This window comes from Crassostrea angulata, chromosome 10, assembly GCF_025612915.1.
Source record: "Crassostrea angulata isolate pt1a10 chromosome 10, ASM2561291v2, whole genome shotgun sequence".
NCBI classification, from domain to species: domain Eukaryota; kingdom Metazoa; phylum Mollusca; class Bivalvia; order Ostreida; family Ostreidae; genus Magallana; species Magallana angulata.
Genome location: NC_069120.1, coordinates 28,607,631 through 28,631,535, shown reverse-complemented (window position 1 = coordinate 28,631,535; position 23,905 = coordinate 28,607,631). Strand labels below are relative to the sequence as shown.

Here is a 23,905-nt window from a genome sequence, read left to right as displayed (position 1 = left end):
AATTCAGCAAATAAAAGACAATTCTAAAATATTAAATAACAGAGTTTTAGAATAATATGTTTATATTTTTAGTAAAAAAGTACTTGCTATTTGATTTAATTTTATAAAACATTTTATCTTAGAAACATTAGATAAACATTTGTAAAAACTCATTTTTGTGTGAATACTTTGTAATACTATACGCTATATAAGTTATCTCCCCTTTAATTGAGTAATGATCTTTAATCAAATTAACTTCTTAGTTATATATATTTAAACTGCCGACGATCTAGATTTTCAACTTTTGCTAGGTCAGTTTGCTCCTACGGTGAATTGTCTGAGTTTCATGCGCAGACCAGAATTATCATGCTAGCATTCAACCATTCAACTGAACCGCAATATGAAAAAAGTTAATTACTTTGATCAAAGGCCAAAAATCTTAAAAAATTAATAAGGAAACCTACAGATGCCATTGAATAAATAGGAGGAAAATTCAAGGCTTTCTTCACATCTAAATGTTTTATTTTTTAGCAATAGCTTCGACTGAAAAGAACGAGAGGGTATCTACGGAGTTTTATAGTGTTGGGTTTAAACAGTGATATGTTCACATGGTCTTTGTGAGGGAGCTTGATGGTAGATTAGTATGTAAGAGATCAGATCAATTTTTTATTGATATTAGACACCCTGCTTGATTGAAGTTGTTTAAAATAAATTATTTTTTTACAAATATCATCGCCACGCGTAGGGATAAGTTTCTTTTTAAAATGATAATTTTCAACGCCATTACATTAATTTGTTATTTCCTGCACGTAATATATTTGGAGGTTTGATGGTTTTTCATTATCCTGGAATGCTATGTGGCCTTATCGGAGTTATTAGTTAACTACTTTACGTAACCTAGATGATAGAGGAGGGGGGGGGGGGATGTAATCTCTTATTCTCATTGAGGTGAAGTTTTACTATTGATATATAACGACACAATGTCTATAGTATTAGTTATACAACATGCATTGCTATTCAATGCCCACTACATGTATACACATAGAATTGGTTTGAGATGGATATAGTTACTTTTTTTCCAATAATCACCCTGACCGAAACATAAAATGTGCTTTTGAAAAAAAAGAGGTTTTTTTTAAAATTGCTTACGTAGCTGGCCCCTAAGATACCAGTGCAGTGCTGTCAAGTACGTATATACAAAGACACAAAGTTTTATGACCTGACCGAGATAGAAGAAAACAGATCATTCGTGACCGATTGATTGTAAGTTTTACGTAAGATGTAACATTTTCCTTGGCATGGGTAGTGATGACGCGCGTGTGTCTCCCCCACACCATCTAAATCTGTGTCCAGACCGAGTCTTAATTTGGTATTGAACCTCTTAATTCACGAGCGCGTGCCGTCGTATTCTGTGTAAAAAAAAATCCAAAAAAAAAAAATCGTAATTCGGTTCGAAAGCTAATTAGGTATAAATATTGAACTCTTTTAAGTACATGTTTGTATCAAAATCTTTTGACTGTGTGTCAGCTGGTAGTACCTGTGTCTTTTTAAACTTTACCAGTACCGTGTAGCGCCATTGTTCGGAACGCATTGTTTCAGAGCAAAACGTACAGAAATTATTAACGCATATTAATATTGCAGGTTAAAGCATATCTTTAAACAGAATTAGTGCACAATTTCTTCCGATTCATATCTATACCCGTCATTTAACTATTATGCGATTTTTTTTTTCGATATTGTCTGCTTGTTTACTCAGTTAGGAAACAGAATCGCAATCAAAGCTCATTTTGATACAAGAATCCAATACTGAGTGTGGTTTATTTTCTTGAACTACTTGCGCTCGAAATCAGCGCTTGTTCAGCACGGAGACTAGCGGAATGCCTCCGCAATGATCAACATGAAAGAGAGCCTGAATCACACGAGGGAAAAGGTACTGTTTTTATATTCTTGTCTTTTTATTCCCACATACTTAAGGCTAAAGCTGCAATAAAATTATATGTCTATCTGTCAACGCTTCATGCTTCATCAAAGAGAGAAATTATACACGTGATCACCCTGCTATGATAAAGATACTTACAGAGTTATCATCAATGGGACTTTACAACACCGTGTCTTGAATAATAGCTCTTTTGGTTTTTATTATCAGAAACTGTCTGGATTCCGTTAATGAACAATTATATGAACAAATTATTATACATTACATAGAAATCAATCTCTCAGAGAGAGAGAGAGAGAGAGAGAGAGAGAGAGAGAGAGAGAGAACCTGGTTTGATGTACCTGATATAAAATCAATATACTGCCACTGATGTTTTAAACTTTTTTTACACGAACTTTGTTCCTATCTGGACTTGAAATTTATAATCACTTTTAAACTCATTAATATATTCTATCTGAAAACTTTATATACTTTGAACACGGGGGAAATTAATTTTAAAGAACGTTCATTCAATCATTCGTTCATTTTTCTAGATATAGATAATAGTGGTGGAAGTAATATCGGGCGGTCCCTTCAAAATCCGGGCGGTATAGATTTATATTAAAGTGATAAATCGAAAATATCGGTGTCGTAAATTCAAAGGCCATCACTTTTCTTGAACAGATGTTTGCAAAACATTTTAAAACCCTTTTCTGCCCTAAACGTTGATGAAATTATGAATGAGTATTTGATGTCAAGTACTTTTTGTACGTCTGGAAGCGTCCCGATATCTGTCGTCCGGATATCTGAAGCCTCAATGTATTTCAAATATAGGTATAAAATACATAATAACAGCATCGTTATTTTAACCGTGAAAGTTAAACGAATTGTGCAGCTTCGAAGAAATAGTCTATTTCATGTTGTTTGTTTGTTTTTTCAAAAAGTTTTAACGTTGATGAACATTGACCGCCAGGTAACAGTGGGAATAAAATTAATGGTCTTCATTTTTTTCCACCTACAATTATATGCGATAGTGGTAGAATTCTGCCGTGTGAAGTCGCCATACATAATCCACGTCGACGTATGCATATTGTATTAACGTGTGAATGAAGGTACCCACTAATTGGCCCAGATCAAGAAAAAATCCAAAGCCCCATGAGACCGGCGTATAGAGCAGAAACATTTCAACTCTCTAAAAGAAATCGGTAAAATCGATCTATCACACGAAGAATGAGATTTTTTTCACTATTTAACTCCGCTGATTACTTGGCCGGATAACTGTGTTATTTTAAATATCATAATACCCTATTACAGTAACCAGTGTATCGAATGCCTCCATCCAATGGGAATGCGGATTGCGCTAACCACATGTTGTTCGGGGCTAACATATGTTCGAGGTTGATTCCATCTCTCGCTCAGTTTCACTTCGCGAAGAGGGACATACTATAAGTGATAATAGCTTCCGCGAAGATACCACCTATGAAACAAACGCATGTCCTCTAGTATCAGATTTGTTTTTTAAAATAACTAATTACGAGCAGAAGGGAAAAAATCAAAGCATGTGTATCAGAATGTCAAGTGCTTCGTTTATATGAAATTCATGTGCGGCGATTACCTATGCTTTATATAAGTCTTTCATCTTTGATAGATAAGAATTTTAATTTCATAATATGTTGATGTTTATAGACTGATGTGGGTACGGAGGATGCCATTGCGCTGTTCATCGTAAAAGAACACTTTGAAAAATTAATGATGGAAAACTTAACAAATATTCCAGCCAACCTATCGGGAACGCGTGACAATTCCTCTGTTCCAATTGAATGTACGGACATTTTCTGTCGCCCTGACGAAGAGTACCTGGACTATTTGGAGGACTATGTTTTTCCGGACGACTGGGAGTGGGGCATCATCATACTGTACGCCATAACCTTCATAGTGGGACTCTCTGGAAATGTACTAGTCTGTTTCGCGGTGTGGAGAAATAGGTCCATGCGAACAGTGACAAACATTTTCATCGTGAATTTGGCGATTGCTGATCTGGCGGTGATCATCATTTGCCTACCGCCGACACTTCTGAGTGATGTCACCGAAACTTGGTATTTTGGATTTGCTATGTGCAAAATAGCACTGTTCTTGCAGGTAAGAGGCATTAACACGCTAAAATATATCTAACAACCAAAAGATAGAACAAACTATTGCATGTAATTTATGTTCCATGTACCAAGAAGAGGCGCACTAAGCCATTACTGCATCGTCCCTTATTGAAGAATATTAAGATATCATACATGTATAAAGCATTTATCACCCGCCATGTACAACAAAAAAACCTCTTGATTTTGTAATGAACTTTACGAACCAAAAGACTAGACTTTTACGAGAAAAGAGTGTAGTTCTACATTTTTTAATTTACTTTAGAAAACCAAAGACTAGACGCGCATGAGTGTAGAGTACATGCGAGACTCTAAAACGTCACAAAGGAATTTAAAGCAATTACTAGCGAGTTTCCTCAGTAACGCTCAAACCTCTTTATCCCGTCAAGTTGCTTAAGACAAAACCAAATGTAATTACACTGATCAACATCGCTGCACTTTAAACGATTTTTATTTCACAATACGTTTAGTCATGCAATGATAATTTTTTGTTATCTCAATCCAAAGAAGGCATATAGTAGGTATGCATAAATATGTTATTTTCGTAGAGTTTGCTTTACAATCCAACGATCGAGGGCAAATAAATCAAATACAAGATCACAGAAATGGTTGTTTTATGGGCTTATTTTAAGTATCTGAAAATCCACTTAGCCCTAACTTATCGCAGCATATTTCTCCGCTTAGGAGCTTTTATTCAATATCGCACAGTGCGTCATAAGCATTGTCCATTTTTATCATTTTTGCCCCGGATGTCATTTTTAATTCGTTTTGATATTTGGTTGAAGTCAAACGTAATGACGACTTCGCCAGTTTTTGTAGAAAGATTAACGAGGTTCTGGCGAGAATTGACGAAGAAACACACGATGTTCGTGATGTCAATCATTTATAACATGAAAGAATTGGTTAGAAGTCACCATGCACAACTTAGAAAAGAATATATCATTTTCATAATTCAGGAATACATTAAATGTCACAGTACAATTCTTTGAAAATAGTGAAACAGTTTTTTTTTTGTTTTAAATCATGCATCAGCAATGCTCATTAAAATTTTAAGAAAATGTATTCATAGGTTGTCCTGAGAAAAAGGTCAAACTCAAAGAACCATTGAAATATGAAAGGCCTTCAAAAAGCTCAGTGATTTATAGTGCACTAAGTGAACATGGACAGTTTTTAAAAGAATTAGGGAAAAACATGATAAGTTCGATACGTTGATTTATCGGAAAGAATAAAGATTTTTTTTTACTTCCATTTCGCAACTAATAACCGGTGGATGTTGTCAACTTCTTATCGACAATGTGGATGATGCCGCTGGATCTATTTATAAAATGCTGGTGTGAAACATAAATCCTACACGATTTAATTTGTAATTTTTGGCAAAGATTGTATTGTTTATTGCTAATCCACCTTGCAGCAAATTAAATTTCTGTTTAGAAAGTAGAGTGAACTGTTTACATTGGATGACATATCTCGCAAGGTAAAAAAAAAAAGATCGTTGGCTACAACCGCACATGATAACATATGCAACTTTTATCTATATAACTGTAACATTTGATAAGGTAATGATATATCTGATAGGTTTAATGACAGTTTGAAAGCTTCAGGTGTTGTATATATTTATAATATCTCACATATTTCTGTTCCTATTATTGCCACATAAATTCCTTATTATATCATCTAGAAAGCATGCCTCCACAAATGAACAGATTAAGCAGATAAAAAATAAAATAAATATGATATCAGAATTTTTTTGTCTGATCTGTGTCGGCTATAAAGACCTTAAAACATTTCTTTCTTCATTTCTTCTGAATGCTTTCACCGTTTCTGATAACGTCTGCTAATTACGAGGGTTTTAAGCACACTCCTTCGTTGATTAGACGTACCTACGAGAATCTCGCTATTTACCGAGATCATTTTCTGCTGCCGGATAGACGCTGATGGGATTGTGATTTCCTTTTATTTCGAGTCTAATCTTAACAGCATTAATTGTATGCAATCAGACAATATTCCTCAAAGAAAAATTGCTGCAGTTGACCAATTAAATACGTTTATCCCCTCGAAGTACATGTTTTTCTCTTTAGAATTAAAATAAAAAAATAATTCCAGGGAAAATGCTTTTTTTGCCGCACCTTCACCTGTACATGTTTTGACATCGGACAACGCAGCTGGTGACAGCTTCTGGTGACAGCTTCAGAATGTACTAATCGTCTTTCACGCATGAAATAAACACGCTGTGTATCAAAAGATGTGCTTCATTTAAGATTCTCGCCGAATGCAATTGAAACATGTCTTAATAAACAAAGGGATGTCGTCAGATGGCTTTTTTTTCACCATTATTATTTTCACATTCTTCTAGGTGTGAATCCCCTTGTTATTTCCGTGAAAATAGGCGTAAAATAATAATTGTTATATGAAGTATTTAGAATGACCTTAAATGACTCAGGGCAAAGGGTTGTTAATCCCAATTTAGCTTAGTACATGAACTGTACGTGTGAATATCTTCATCATAATCCAAACCATCTACCATAGTTGAACAAGAAAACACTTATCTTAACTATCTTATCTAAAATTTAAGTAAGTCTTTCAAACTTCGAATGAATTAATATCACTGTTCTTGAAATGATTACTTTAATAAAAAGTAATGGCAATTCCAAAATCATAGAATTACTATTATACAATCTGAAATAGCCGAAACAGATTATTACGTATACCGTAAGTTATATCGTGTATGAATTAATTTGTCTCTGCAAACCCTATCTATAAAACAGAAGCTTTTAAGGGTCTCAACATTTCAATGAGCAACAAATTGCTTTCGCTACATTGGTAATGTGTCGACAATCCGCGGTATGTTAGAATAAATAGATGACGGCCATTACATGACAGTGGGCAGCAAAAATAAACAAAAAACAACATTAATAAAAGCAGTGTGTGGTAAAAAGAATGCGCCAGCCCTGCCTCCCTGATGGTGCATGGAATACACTCACCCTCCCCTCTTGGTTACAGATAACAACACCTTGCACGGATTACTGTATTATTGTTGTACTTGCAAGTGTTTTATTATTGGTGCGCCGTTTCACCTGTAGTCTCTGCCTTGCACATCATCTAAAACAACAAAAAAAAACTACCAATTTTCGATCCTTTTCTTATTTTTGCTCTTTTATAAAAATCGTTTTGCGAAGGAAATATGTACATGTAATGTTTTTTATTCATCCTGACTGCAGTTTATATCTTCGAGGTACGCACGACGTCAGTGCATGTTGATGATGTCATCAAATGATATTCCAGTTAAGGTGCAATGACATCAGCGTCATTAATAAGGAATAGTTAAGAGGAAAGATGAGAAATTCCATAAAAATCATAGTGCATACTAAAATTATGTATAAGAGCTAAAAATGATATTGATATTATATGCGGAAAAAGATGGAAGAGAGGGGCAATTATAAAGAAGAGAAATAAATTTGCCCTTGAGTTAACAGTTTAACGCTGAAATTGTGTGATATGACTTAACCGAATTTCCTCGTCAGAGAAGAGATGTTTATGTTCAAATGTACTAATGAACTGTCTTAATTTGCTTTTAAGTGCGGAGAAGATGGAAAAGGAGACAACATTCTTCTTATGGTCGTATATATTTGCCATATAACTTTTGTTCCTACTGGAATAAAAAGACCTTTTTGCATAATGGAATCCTTAATAACAAAACCACTGGGTTGTGTCATTAATATATTTACCATCATGCAGTTTCGGAGAACAAAAGCTTGACAGAGTTGTAATTAAGAAGTCCTTATGTAAATAATACATACAAAAAAACCTTTACCACACCAGTTGACCTAAGCTATCATGGAGATGCAAGGGGGAGTGTTTATTCCCGCATCAAATGAACACCGAATGGTGTTTTTTTTCTCTTTTATTTAGTACTATGTACTTTGCAAGACTTATCAGACAAGTTCATCTCTAGCGATGCGATTTCACGGAGCTAAAGAACGCTTCTGCAGTGAGTTTGATTGTTCTTCTGTCAACAAGCTTAGCTGATGACATTCTTCCGAGTTCACCCATCTAATTGTTAGATCATGTCAATCAATGTGCACAAATATTTAATTCATTAAAGCAATTAGACATTATATAATTTACATAGATTTTAAGTTGGCTCTGTCCTTAATTTTTTTTTTTCTTTTTGTATCAGATTTAAAATTTATCATATAGGCTGAAAAATGACAACGACGTTTAAACAACTCTCTCTCTCTCTCTTTCTCTCTCTCTCTCTCTCTCTCTCTCTCTCTCTCTCTCTCTCTCTCTCTCTCTCGCGTGACATTTCACACTAGAAAACATTTATCCAATAACACCACCCCTACCAATCTTTGGACTGGGGATAATTATTTGTCTTTTTTTGCTGATTTATTCCATTGTAAAATGTTAACATCCACATTTTCTTATATTAGTAGGATCTGATTGATTTGAAATTGACACATCAAACATTCTTGGAATGTTGTGACATTCAACCTAATATCCTGTTTAAGACCATTCACAATTGCAACCATTACGTATTCAAACCATAAATTGTCATCGTAGAACGGATTAGAGAGTTTTCAGAAATGTCAAACCAAGGTCATTGTAACTACCAACACTAAACAAGAGGTTTTTTTTCCTAGCTACGTAACATATAATCTTTTTTACGAATCCCAAGACAATCATAACGAATTTTCTCTGCTGAATTTGCGCAAAAATTCATCTGTTTAAGATCGTCATCGGTGAAATGGATTTTTGTTTACTCTGTGTGAGAGACCCCCTTGATCCAATTGAGACTACACGATCGCATAAATTGAACGAATTCCACAATAATTAACAACTTATATAAGTAAATATGGAAGATTTTTTTCTCGGTTCATCAAAATGTGACGTGTTTAAATGACAATACACTGTACATATCGAATTCAGGAAGTCAAATCGAATGTTGCCAATTCTCAATTCTCAACTCTCAAATCTCAACTGAAAAACGTCTAGAAACACTTGTATGCTTAGTTCGAACCTGTAATAAAACGAAGGTTAGATTTTGTAATTTTTTTCATTCCACAACCGTAAAACCTTTTTAATAAAAAAAAAATTATTCTTTCGAAGACAAGGGTAGTAAAATTTGTATGCTATGTTGTTTGAATGAATATGAAAACGCTAGCCAAAAATTTGATTTTGATATAGCTTGAACTGTGGATGACCTCGTCAAAGACTTACAGAATGTGATGGACAATTCTTACAGCAAAGATCAGTTGTAATATTACATTTCATTTTGTCGTGATCGAGGTGATATTGTACAATTACTTTATACACCCACAAACACACACACACAACACCTACTAGCTCATTTGGATTTTTTCGTAATCAACTCGAACAATTCATACACTACTAATTCGGGTTTTTTTTTCACACTTCAGATATCAAACAAATGTATTCTGCGACCCGAGTTCGATCCCCGTGATCGACAGAGGTCGTATGTGATAGGGTTTGGCGGTCGCCCGCTTGGACACGTGGGTTCTCTCCGGGTACTCCGGCTTCTTCCCACACCAATGACCCCCTCGCGCTAACATCCGTGCCAACGAGAGATATTAATATAAGTTGTAGAACTTGTTTATCAATCGTTGTAAAATAAATAAAGTTTTTTTTAAGTGTTTGTTTTTGTGTTCGCTGTCAATCAATCTGTCACTCTTGTCAATTCTTCGCGGTTCTTTTTAATTCTTGGATAAAAATAAAAGATCTCGGCTAAGACTTTAGAATATGATAGCTGTAAAATCGACAAGGCATCATGCTGTTTGCACTGTGGCAGTGTATGTAAAAACAATGTTAAGATATACTATATAAACTGCATGGCAGCAATCATTGAGTGCGCGTAATTTAAATTCAAAAATAAAATTTAAATCGAACAGCTTTATGCTGAAGCAATAAAAAGTTGTTTTCGATAGGTTTAAGCCTGTAAAACTCTATGAGCCCTGGAATGTTTCATTGAAAGTTTCAGCTTATAGATTTTGAAAATATGAAGAGAAGGAAAAGGGTTTTAAGAAAAGGGAGGGGGGATGTCTCAAAAAGTCTTAACGTTATTAACCAGCTCAAAAACTTTCCAATTTGAGCGTTTAAACGTTTTAATCTATTGTTATAAAATCATCGAATTACGCATGGAACTCAAGATTCTTGGATATGCAAACAATGCATGTGTTGTTTTTTGTTTGTTTGTTTTTTTTTAACATAGGTTATGTATTGTATAAGTTACATTTTGGACATATCTTTCGAGGGAGATTCATAACTGTCCTGTGTTTTTCGCTACTCATTTTATATAAGATTACAGAATATTTTTTTCAGCAAGTAACAAACGAAACTATGACCGAACCCCCTTTGATGACAAGACGTGACTAAACGATTTATCACAAATGAATTTCGTTGATTTATCCCGGCAAACACTAGATAAACATTGAAGTAAAAAAAATTTTAAATAACCCCCCAAAACCGGACAGACAGATGGACAGTTGAATAATGTTGTAACCGTCTTTGGCTTACATCGCGTATCTATTAGTAATTTGACACGTGAAAATTGCATATAAATGTCGGGTTGAGGAAATCTTCAAAATACCACAGGGGGGTTTTCAATCGAATCGTAAGAGAATCAAGTGGAGACCACATATAGGGCTAAAGAAACAATTTAAAGAGAGCGTAAGTATGTTTCTGTGTAAAAATCATTGTCTCAAATACAACTTGAGGGGCGAAACATCCTTTTGTTCTCAAGGGAGGTAATTTCCTGATGATGGTTCTCATGATGTTTGGGTTCGGATTCGGAATAAGGTCTTGTCTTGTCTGAAAGCGGTTGAACATGAAAAAGATTACAAGACGATAAAATATGAGGGGCTTATTACTAGTGTATTAAGCCAATTTGTATGTCTTCACATCCCAATATGTGGTTAAGGGGTTTACAAATTCAAATCAATCATGATGCTCCCAATAGAAACTACAGACCCAGAATCATTAAATCCGGGATATGTTCAGGAATGTGAAATTTAATTAACTCCGCACTAAACGGTAATACAGATGACCTCATTTTGATAATTTTTTTTTTTATTTTTTAAAAGTTATTTTGAAGAAAAAATGTTATTCATAAACATTTTTTATGTTGTGGGGTTAGTCATAAACAAAGTGTTTAATTTTTGCTCTCCATCAAAATTAAACTTTTTGAATAGACTGCAAGGAAGAGTAGTGCAACTTCATGAAGCGGGGCGGTTATTTCTAGACACAATGCAAAGCATTGCCCCAGATCTATTGAAAATCATAACCCGACCTGGAACTGCTTTGGTTTGGATTATAGTGTTCTTGCACGCTAAATGGTGCCAATAGTCCTGGAAACTCTGTCTATAAAACTCGAATAGATCAGTACAATTTTTTTTTTACTGAAATGGGACGTTCGTTTTTCGATTTTTGTTTTTAGGGATTTGTTATTTTTGTTTTTTAGTTGATTTTTGTTGTTTTGGTTTTTTTGCCAAGCTCATCCATGCTCTTTATCCAGTAATTTGAACCATATTTAACCGTTAGAGCCCGATTACTAGTGATGTGGCTTTAAGATAATCGGATTTGAATTCATAATGTTTATCATTACGTAAAATGATTTGGTTTTCTGGAGACACTGTACATTGTATTCAGCTGTATTTTTAACAATTTTTTCACAAGTTGATAAAAAAAATGGTATAGGCCTGATGCTTGTAAAATTTTGTTAGTAATTTGAAGCAAAACTTTATATTTGCTTTCTAAAATGTTAAAGTTAAAACAGAAATCATCAACGCGAGAAGAAAAAAATGTGATATAGAGGAAACAAAACAAGATGCTGTATCTAGGAAAAACTGGCAAAATTATCCATTATTGATGTCGTGATTCACATATAGGGTTTTTAAGTTGCACTGAAATTTCAAGAACAAACGATTTTGAGAGCATAAAATGGAACTGAATTTTATGCTTCTTGTGGGAATTGTGCTCGTGAAAGTCAGTTTTTTTAAAGTATGAATCTAGTTAAGGCATATAACCATTTTCAACTTTCAAAAAGACGTAGGAAAAAAGAAACGAAATTTTTGCCAGTGCAGACACCTTATGCTAGATCTTAGCAAGCCGTGCAAGATCTGATTGAGGTAAACTTGGAGGGAAAGCGACTTTTACTGTAGTACGAGTGGAGATAATTTAATGTATATTCATTTAAAAGGGAAAAAAATACGTATGGATTTTACAATAGGTGTTCAAATATATTTCATGATATAGATACATGTATCAATTTTACAAGGCAGTGCACGACAATCATGATTCACTAACATATGATATGTAAATGCACAGATGTATAACTTCCTTCTAATCCGCTTTAAATATCAATATATATATATATATATATATATATATATATATATATATATATATATATATATATATATATATATATATATATATATATATGAGGTTACTGATGTGACACGTATTTTGCAATTTGAATCCATAATGATAAATCAACCCAAAACAAAGCCCAAAGCAATTCCGTGTCAGTCCTTCATCTCTGAAGCACTAATATTAATAATTGATAATACTGATAATAATTGATAATTAATAACTTATTGAAATACGGAACTCCCTAAAACATACTAATATAGTACAGAAACGAGAAGAATAAATTGCAATTTAACCAACTGTAAAGCTTACAGTTTTATTTCTATAGTTTTTTTTCTCGTAAGATTCTTTTTGAAAATTTCAGCTGTGTCTAAATATTTAAGGGGCATTTTGTGTGGTCGATTCTTTTGATATATTGAAAAGTATTATATCGGTAATAAACACAAAACTAGTTTGCTTATAAAGAAATAATTAAAATAAAGTATAAAAAATTAATTATAATCTTCCTTCGTGAAAAAAAATCTATTAATATACCATCCAGCCAGATCGACATTTTAAAATTTCATGTGATGAATTTTATTACATTCTCTCGTCATGCATCTCATTACAAGAAATGGCTTACAATTTCTCTAGTGTGTTAATTTGAGCTAGACCATGGAGTAATAAACTCCCGTATAGGGGAGCTGCTTCGGTCGTAAAGTATGTATTCCTACGCATTCACAGCAGACCGAAAACTTGAACAAAATCTTCATCATTAATGAGCGACAAGAGATCAAATACGCAAATTACCTGCTGATAGTTCTACGGTTCTATCGACCGGGGCTCAAAGAGCATGGAATGAATGCAACAGACAGAAAAACAATTATGAGTAATAAACCAGATACATGCGGGATATACGTGTAAATATATTTTTGTAATTATATATTAATCCGAATGCGATTTTTCTGGCCTGGGAATTCTTACAACCGTATCAAACGCAAAGGTGCAAACCGTTATCGGTGGAATCATTGTTTCCGTCAAACAAAACCCTTGATTGTTTGGCTTTCCTCATTTCTGTAATAAAACCACATATTATCTTTCCAAGGGGTGTTAAAGTGTGATCAGTTTCCGTAACAGTAATAGAATGATCAGGTCCCTTTTTTCATAATAACAGGGAATATAATATCGAAATTGATAGAAAAACAACATGTTTCATCATTTGGTTTTGCACTCGTAGTTTCCAAGAGGTGTTAAAATATAGTCATTTAATTGTTAAAACTACAACGTTAACTCTGATGAACTTTTCCTGTGGGCATCCGATATTGACTTACGTCCAACAAAAATCCTTTAACCACAATAATACACGAAAAATGTTTCCGATATTTCAGCCCATGTTTAGCGACGACTTTTTTTTTGGGGTACAGTCATTATTGTTGAAGTTGTTTTAATATTTATGCACTGTACAAATACTGATAATCTCCGGAAACAAACAGAGAGCGACTTGTCTCTACACCCTTTATGTTGAGATAGCCTCCGAAAAATCAGATTCCAACAAATGTGTTCAAAATTATTAGCAACTTACACGTATTGTATGATCGTTTTGAACATGATAACTGCAACTGTTTGGGTTTTTTTTTTAATTTTGTTGTGATTTCTCTTTTTTTCTTCTTGCTTTCCTTTTTAGGAGGGACGTTTGGTTTTGTTTGTTTGGTGTTTTTTTTTTTTTGGGGGGGGGGGGGGGGGGGAGGGCTTTCAAAATACATTACTATTATTTTGGTCAAATGTGCACTTGTATTTATTAATCTATTCATTTTCAAGGTTTGACTGCAAAATTACATGCATGTACTTAACTATTGTAATAGTTAATCATCATTAGTCAATTTCAACACAAAATAATCGTTAGATTTTGTTTCTGACCCAAGTCTCTTCTACATATGTTAAAAGGCTTACAAACATGTCTACAGATTTGAGTAGCTTTCTTTTCCCATTCTTTTGTGTTTTTCAGACGACGTCTGTTGCTGTGTCGGTTTTTACATTGAGTGCCATCTCCGTAGAGCGCTGGTACGCTATCTGCTATCCGCTTCGCTTCAAAAGCACCAAAAGGAGGGCCAAAATTATCATTCTCGTTATATGGATCATTGCATTTCTGTTGGCTTTACCCGAAGTGATCGTCGCAGACTTGACACGCTTTGTAAAGCGTCAGTACATAGACTTACTGATCTTTTGTGGACCTCAGTGGTCAGACAAAACGAACCAGGTGGTATACCAATCAGTCATTATTGTACTGATGTACCTACTTCCGTTAGTATTGATGACTGTCACCTACAGCATGATTGCAGTAGTCTTGTGGACTGGTAAAATTCCAGGTGCTATAGAGTCAGGTAGGTATTTTCCTCTTGGGGCTTTCATTGTGTCTTTCTGGTCCATACTGAGAAGAATCAAATAAATAAATAAATAAATAATGGTTACTTTGATCGCAATGAACATGCAAATGCACAATTGTTTATCATTGTACTTGCCAAGACAAGCGAATCCTTAATAACAAATTTAGCATACATTGTTTATACACGTACTTTGTATATACATAACTCAAGTAAAACACATTTTTTTTTGTTTAACAACCCCCTTCCCAAACCAGTAAGCAAATAGTTTTATCCTGCAATATTTACGTTTTCCAGTGTCTTTCTCTGTGATAACACTACGCATCGATTTTGTAATATACAGTACAGTAAATTCAAACGACGAATTGTTGGGGCGCAAGCGGGGTTTGCATAACTGAAAGAAATGAAAATCATAAAAATATGTAAATATTCTAATATTCAATCGTACAATTGCTGAAATTATATAAATATGAATATTAAGGAATAATTCTTTGAATATTATGAGGTGATGATTTCGGTCGGGCGTGATTAAATCTATAATAAAGCCATTCAGGCTCTATTGGATTTGACCACGCCCCGACCAAAATTATCACATCATAACACTCAAAGAATGATTCCTTATTCCTTAATTGTGAAAATGGGCTTCCCGTATTGGACGAACTATCCTCTCAACTAAGAAAAGGTTTAATATAAAGAGAATATGTAATTGCGTACAGAGGAGCGCTGAACATGCCTGCATTTAATTGAATACTAAGCTTTCTTGCAGCAAACGTTTGTACTGTCCAGAAGCTAGGGTGATGTGTAGCAAAGTCTAGAGTTGGCGATGATTATTTTTTTTTTTCGTCTGGGAAAATTCCGAGCCCCCCCCCCCCCCTTTCTTCCAATTCTATATTAATTATATATAGTTACCTACTTGTTGATCTGGATGCAAAATATAAAATGTTCAGTTTTAACTGCATGTTACTCGAAATGTACTTTTTTCCAGAAACAACCTCATTAGTTATAAATGAATAATGTCAATAAATAATGGATAATGTCAATGAATAATGTCAAATGTTCTGACACGTGTTTTTTATAGTAATTTTCAGTGGGTGCTTATTTTTCTGCAATTGAAAAAATAATGCTAAACTTATACACCAACTACCATGCCGAGAATTCAGTATCCATATTTAAACCTTTAGGTTATAAGTAAACGGAACCCAGGATCCCATTGCAACTACAGATGGATAATATAAAAGATGGCAAAGTTATATATTATTAGCTATATATTAAAGTATGATGATCTATTCTAAGAACATTAATCAGGCATTTTTTTAAAATTTCTACGACCAATAATTGTAAGGATATGAAAAAAAGTCAATGCCAAAAGAAGTCATTTCTACCCTATTTTTTTTTTTACAGAAGTATTATTGATCGACATATAATGATTTTTTAAAAAAAAATTTGTCATTTGGAAGAAAACTACAATATACACGTAACAATTATCTAAATCTTGAAAGTTTGATTTGTGTATTTCGGAATTATTGTGGTTTTATGCTTCACTGCCTGTCAGAACTAAATAGTAATCTGCGGTATCTTGTGTATTTCCAAAACCGTTTGAGATCATATTTTGTTCTTGGCACTCAAACTATTCCTGGCAGTAACGAGGAAGATCCAGTGTCAGTATGTCTATTTAAATTGAAGGATATTAATTGTTATAACAGTTTTATCTGGAGGTTCGACTTTTCCATTAGCCATGGCCAAATTATCTATCGTCTAGTGAAATCAATCTTTTTTTCTATAACTCTCTCTCTCAAGATTTCCTTCTGGTGGATTATACACTACCTCTCAATTCCTAAAATTACAGCAGACAAAGTCAATTTTTATGATATCAATACATCTTAAACATCTTGCAATTTTCCGGAATTTTTTTTCCACCATAATTGGTCCGTGGCCACAAATAATTCATCCACAATATTCAATCCTGAAAAAAAACCCACTTTCAAGTATCTTTGAAAGCAAGCATCCCTTGGATGGGTGCCCATGGTGTATGGAGTTATTTGTCATTAAGTTTCGATCAATACACTTGGGAATTTGTTCTGTAAATCCACACATACTCTTGGATTCAAGGGAAAAAGTTTTAAACTGACGTCAATTTCAAAGACTTCTGACGATTTGTAATGTTCCAGCCTACGTGAAATGGACATAAGAGAAAAACAACATTTACATCAGCAGCATTCATTATACATAAAACAAGTTAACTTTAGTTTTCATAGACGACACATTAAATATGGCAAAATATGATTTTTTCCCCTCATTGACGATAGAAAAACACGTGACTAAAATGGTACACTGTGTTTCTAGTTCAAAGCAATTATAAAATAGCTTTAGTCAGTAAGTTTGATGTCAGTATAGAAAAAAAACCTTTGTGCAAGTATACACTAATTAGTATTAAGGTCACAGGTTAGGTATTATGTATGTCTTGAGTTTAAAGTACATGTTTATATTTATTAAAGGGTAGAGTTTAGTAGCTATGATAAAGTTACATAATACTAATTACTGATAATTGAAAGAATACATAAACTTTATTTCCTTTAATTTTAATTGATATCCTGGAAGAGATTAGATTTGGAAAATTTAACACAAGTTTACCTATATGGACACCTAACAAAATAGGACGATATCTTTTTAATATGACGAAAAAACGACTTTTGTTCTCATACATTATATATATATCTTCATTAATTAATTTCGATCCGGCCTTACAATAATTAAACAGACCACACACACAGACAATTTATATATATATATCAATTGCAAGAAATAGAAACGGAGACATTGTATATAAGATATAGTTAATGCCCTAACAATGATCAATATATAACCAACTCTGTTTGAAATATGAAGATACTTATAAAAAGATTTACGTAAAGGCTTGGTCAGATTTTCGATTTCTCCCATTTGCTCCTACTTATTCCTACAATACACGAAAGAAAAGTAACCGCCATATATTTTCCCCTTGACACGTGTAATCTCATTAGATACATAAAAACCTGTTTGACATTTGTTGAGGCACACGAAAGAAAAACGATAGAAAATTACAGATTTGCGGAAAACTGTTTGGGATAAAAACTTTACAATGTGTGTAAGTTTACTTCCGAAACGGCCACCATATTGCTCCCTTTGGCACGTGCAGCCGATGGTTTTGATATTGACAGCATGAATTGCAGTCCGGTAGTTTGCTGTTCATTTCGGTGGCAATGAAACAGATAACCTTAGAGGTCCATCTGCTCTCTGACGATAGCTTGAAACTAAATTGTTGAATGATTTTGCAATATACGTGTCAGCATTGTGATTGGCATCTCTATCTAGAATAATCATGCTCGCTGTAATAGTTCCATTGGTGTTCTTTTAAGTTGTGTTTCAAGGGGGGGGGGGGGCTTGAATGTTAAAGGAATTTTACAAATGACATTTAATGTACAAAAATTTCAGCAATGTTTGAGTAAATAAAAAATCAATACTACAATTTGTATTGGAAACGCACTTATAAAACAGTTAACATGTAAGTCACTAAAAAGCCATGCACATTTTTAGTTTGTTCGAGATACGTAAAAACCTAAATTATGTTAAAAACAAATGCATTAGGAAGCCAAAAAATTGCTAAGATCTCTTATAATGAAGAAATGAATTTAATTTCAACAATTTATCTAGGCAAAAAACGTTGCAAAAAATGATAAAATATTTCTTAAAAAAGGTATTTCATTACGGGTTTCTCTTTATTTTGCGTGTTTCAATAAAAGGACTGGTGAGATATAAACAGCCTAAAGCCCTTCTGCATAGACCGTCGAATATTGATAGGTTAAATTTATGCTCTCTCTGATATTTCTTGGTATGTACTATTAGTATGTGACTGACTTGCGCTTTTTCCCTTGCTGATTCTAGCCAATAGACCTATGATGGATGGAAATGTCAACAGGGCGGAGGAACAACTTGAGTCGAGGAAAAAAGCTGCCAAGATGCTCATCACAGTTGTAATTGGGTTTGCTGTCTGTTATTTCCCTGTTCACCTGTTTAATATTCTCAGGTAGGTACTCGCCACACAATCATGGCGAGAATTTATGTCTTGATAAGTGGAAAACTGATTCCTTCTCCAAAGGCCCTTCGTAATACTTCAACAAAGGTTACCTCTGCGTATGTTAAACCAATTGCATTTGCACTCTTCATGAAGAAACGCTTTCATCAACATCCGCGAAAATCATCAGTGCTTATTTATTGGCAGCGAAGGCACATTGGCTTCAATTTGAAAATATTTTGTATCGATATGTCTTAATCGAAGGAATTACTTGAGAATTTCCTCCCCGTGTACAATTTAGACTTACAAGTTTGATTGAAGAATTTAAATATATGTCAAACATTTCCCCCCTACTTTTCTAACAATAGGAGAAATTTTTTTCGACCACCTTCGTTGAAATATTCTTTGTAGCTCTCATGTGTTAAACAATGGGGGCGGATATGCATAACCTTTTGAACAAAACTATGTCATGCATTTAAAAATAGAATGTTAAAATACTAATTGCGATTTAAGAGACAAATCATCTGGACGTTCTTTTTTATATATATTAAATATGACATTTCATTTTTCAATCTACACCATAGTCTATTAGTAGTTCTAAATATCGAATTTATTTTTGCATTCTTTTTTTACTGTAGATATGCAGATGCTCTGAGATTCGTAGCCCCAAGAATGATACAGGTTTTATCGATGATTTCACATTGGTTGCCATACCTCAACAGTTCTATAAACCCAATTATCTATAACTTCATGAGCGGTGAGTAACAAAAAGAAATCTATATACTAAAGGGGTTTTACAATATTTTAAGTTGTCAAGCTTTAAAAGGGTTGCTAGGGTGATAGAATTTATGACTCATAGAGAAAAAGATGCTCACTTTGAGAATGAGGAGACACCAATATTGAACAGATGGAAAATCACTGCTATATTTTCTTTCATCTCAATAAAATCTTCTCATTTTGGCATCATCTTGACCTTATGATATCGTGCGAGCGACCTGGCTTTTTGCTGCTTTTGGGTTTTAGTATACGATACATCCTGTATTGGACATGCGTTAAAGGAAGTCGACTGGAGTTACTTCGATCAGTTTCAGTACCGTAGAACTATGAAATATTGCTCCATTATTTATGAAAGAATAAATGTATGAAAATCTTCCCGCAAGGCGTGAAATAGTAACTATTAACAAGGTTTATAACCAAACCTTCTACAACTTAATTGATTATACAATGTAGATATAAAATGTGAATTACAACCGTATATATCAGCAGATATCGCGATCAGGCATATGATGTTGCTTGATAAAAGAAAAAAAAAAGACATTTTAACTTAAAATGTCTAACAAAGCATGTTGATACACACATCATGGAACCGTTTGTTTGAAGATTCTTTATTATATTCAGTATTTTTGGTCTAAATTTAAAAAGAAATGAATTTGATTTTCTGTAAAAATTTGAATTTCAACCAAATTTAGGGGAGAGGGAGAGATTCTGTGAATTTTTTAAAATTTAGCCAAATATTGGGGGGAAAATAAATTTGATATTGAGTCTCGCTAAAATTTTCATTTCAGCCAAATTTAGAAAAGAATTTACTGCTGCTTGCTGTTGCACCAAGAGAAGGAGGGCGTTTAGCGTGCACTACAAAAGCGGAGTATCCACGTTCAGTTGTGCGTCGCAATATACACACCGCCACAATAGCAACTCGTGCACAGAGCAAGTACTGTTATCCACATATCCCGACCATTAACGTGCAGATCTTAATCCAAGTGTTTATATACAAAGACAAAAACACTGATACAAAATTAATGTTATATATAAAGTACAGTATAGAAATGTTTTGTGTATATACGTAAATTTATGAGGAATTGTGAATTGTGTGTGATGTCAGTCATCTGAATTTATATGTGTATTGTTTGACATGTGTATATATTAAACGTAGTTATTTGGAAAACGTTTCGGTGACTTTTTGATATATTTAAATTTTTATCCATGTTATTTTTGCCAAAATTACATTTTGACATCATGAAACTCTAAACGTAAGAGTGTTGGATGCATATATATGGTCACGGCTATTTTAATGTTTTTACACTTTATTAATCTCTCTTAGGAGGAAAACTGTAAAAAAAAAATATTCAAATTTAAACTGAAGCATTAGAAATATTTCTTTTTATGGCTGATAAAACCCACATCTAAAATTTTAAGGAATATTTGATGGGTAATTTGTTCATCACTCAGCCTTGTGAACATATGAAGGCTCGTCGGGTTAATGAAGAACTCTTATTGAATCATCTTATGTAAATCAGTAACTATATAAATCGTTTATTACATATTTTAGACTGCTTCTTTCGTCTGTTTGAGATATTCCAAGTTTTGTTTCACCCCTTCCCGAAGTCTGAACAGCTTCAAACATAATTCCCACCTTAGAAGAATGTTTTATGGCGAATGTTTTTTGGGTTCATGAATGGATACATGTAAAACCTTGTGTTTGACCTTTATTGAGTGCGAACCAAATGTTTAGGCGTCGCCTTTACGAAGCTTATAGGAATGGCATTCATTAGATTTCTTGCTGATCACCACCTAATCCCCAATCAGCACAAAACTCATTGAAGTGCCCAAACCTAAAAACGCGATACAAAAAACCCACAGCATAAAACATCATCAACTGTATCATAATGGTTTTTTTTACAACAATCAATGGTGATTGTGTTCAAAATAAAGCTTACACGAACGAAAGAGAAATAGAGAAAAGAAAAAGTTAAGTTACACAGGCTGCTGTTTTCTTGAGAAGGGATTTATTTCTTGGCATATGGCGCTTTACGTGTAAATTGTTATATATTCTGGATAGTCCCACTGACAAATTTTATAATAAACATCATGTTGTATCATTGTTAAACAGTTTTGCAACTACACGATGCAGAAGCGAGGGAAATTGATCTTTATTAAACGTTTTGTTGGTCTGGCAATTGCTTGGTTTCTTTACGGGGTTTGTCCACCGGTCTACCTAGCTATTACCGTGTTCACCTTCTAGTAATGCACTGCGACATCTGTTGCACGAATCAAAAGTACAGCTTGAAAGACTTGGCAAAACGCTTTTTTCCGTTGGTTCAATGAAGAACCGGTTTTTGTCCAGGATTGATTTGAATTGTTACCCCCACAAATCATTTGTTCTCTCAATCCCCTTCGGAAATTGGTGGAAATAGGCTCGATTTTCGGTTGTTCTTTGTTTTTCAAATTGATAATTTCCACACAATTTAGGAGATGTCAGTTGTGTCAGGCTCAAATTATGATTATTCAGAGGCCAGAATTACAGAGTGGATTTAGCCTTCAAAACGAGAACATAGTCACGAGCTGGTTTTGTAGAACATTCCAACAAATCCACTGCAGGACGAGAGAGACTGGTGGAATAATTCAGGTGTTAAATGTCCATGTATATGTATACATAATGCATACATTTTCTGATCAAATATTTTGAGACTATACTTTATTTCACTTTATTACATAAGTAACAAATACTTTTTTGACACACCAAAATTTTTTTTGATGGATCTATAATGAATCTTTTTTGAAAACAGGAACCAACTTCGGCTTTTCAATTGTTTTTCATGAGGTTTTTTTGCATTTTTTTCCCAGTAAAATGGGAAAATTTATTTGGATTGCAAACAAAGTGTTTTAGAGCTTTTAATTTGAATTCAATTGATGCGTTATATAATTATGAAAAAACACATGCCGAAGATAGTTTGGTCAAGTTTTTAATTTTTTTATTAAAAAATATTTCTGAAAATTAAAATTTTTATTCTTTTTTAGCTTTTAAATTTATGGATAAAATCTAAAGAATAACAAATAGTCATATAATATAAAGCACTTATCTTATCAAACAAAAAATATTTTACAAAGAAATTGAAACAAAAATATAAAATTTTAGAAAAATTGCAATTTATTGAATTTGAACCGATCCTGATCGGAAAAAAAACTGATCCCGATCGGATCTTTTTAAAATTGAAATTTTACAAAAAGAATGCAATTTACTACGAGTAATTATGCATTATAAGATCCGTAAAAAACCCATTTTACATCAACAACCTTAGAGTTTTTGAAAAATTGTGAAAGATTCCAACCTTATATGATTTTTTTTTTCGGGAAGAGTTTAATTATTAATAATCGGGATCGGTTCTAATATAATATTTTCCAATATTTTTAAGTTCACTTTTTCGTTTAAAATTCTTGTTGAAATATATATATTTGTATGGCAATTGTTTAATGCGAGTGATACTTGACTTGTAGTTTTTATCCAGATTTAGAAAATATATACAATCATGATTATCATTTTCATTTAATAAGTACATGTTGGCCTTTCTGGTGCAGTGGCTCTTAAAGAGGTTTGCTTCTTAGGTTTTGGGTAGCCATTTTGGGTCCCGTCAGTCTAAAAATTCTGCATCACATATTATTTCTAGTAGTATATTCATATTTTACGATGCCAAATAAACTTTATTGAATAAAATTGTTTTACAAAAATTAAATTGTTACAGAGCTCAGTAAGGGACTATATTTTGAGGCGGAAGGTTTTTAAGAAGGAAATGATTAATTTTCTCAATTCACTAGTTTTAGAGTACGGTAACTTTTGCTTTTTTTTCAGTGCAGACCAAGGGTGCTTTCCATTTAACCGGCATCGCCGGATTTGCCGGTGTTGCCTTCTTCGCCGATTGCTGGAACGCGCGGCGCCGGCGAGGGATTGTGGCAACACAATATACCGTTGCCGATAAGGAAACAATATGGCGTCGAGGTTATTGCGTGGACCCTGAGGTCCCCGCAGAAAATATGTAAGCGAGGTTAAACCGGATGCTATGGGGGAAAATTCAGCCAGCGCATGAGCTAGCCTGGTTCCAGTCCGTAATGGGTAGCTCAGGGAACCAGGTTAGCACACGTTTATCTGAATCGGGATCGGGATTCCGTGCCATACGCACACATAAGTTCAAAGGCGCTGAAATTGTAAAGTCGTCGCTAAACAGTACAGAAACAAAGTAATGATTGGCATGTGATATGAACTATCAGTATTATGAAATAATGTTAT

At 33.7% G+C, this 23,905-nt stretch overlaps 1 protein-coding gene across 1 annotated transcript; it reads left to right on the top strand.

Moving 5' to 3' along the window:
• The first annotated feature begins 1,715 nt into the window (after nt 1-1,715).
• LOC128168185 (orexin receptor type 2-like) lies at nt 1,716-20,788 on the top strand. Its single transcript, XM_052834360.1, has 6 exons — nt 1,716-1,909; nt 3,581-4,033; nt 14,417-14,792; nt 18,714-18,855; nt 19,482-19,600; nt 20,409-20,788. The coding sequence occupies exons 1-6, from the start codon at nt 1,868-1,870 to the stop codon at nt 20,582-20,584; spliced, it is 1,308 nt and encodes a 435-aa protein (XP_052690320.1). The 5' UTR covers nt 1,716-1,867; the 3' UTR covers nt 20,585-20,788.
• The last annotated feature ends 3,117 nt before the right edge of the window (nt 20,789-23,905 follow it).

Excerpts from the sequence above, each read along its gene's own strand:
- LOC128168185 (XM_052834360.1), top strand. The coding sequence starts at position 1,868 with ATGATCAACATGAAAGAGAGCCTGAATCACACGAGGGAAAAG. Across the intron at positions 14,793-18,713 it reads TCCAGGTGCTATAGAGTCAG|CCAATAGACCTATGATGGAT; the intron begins GTAGGTATTTTC and ends TGCTGATTCTAG. Across the intron at positions 18,856-19,481 it reads CACCTGTTTAATATTCTCAG|ATATGCAGATGCTCTGAGAT; the intron begins GTAGGTACTCGC and ends TTTTTACTGTAG.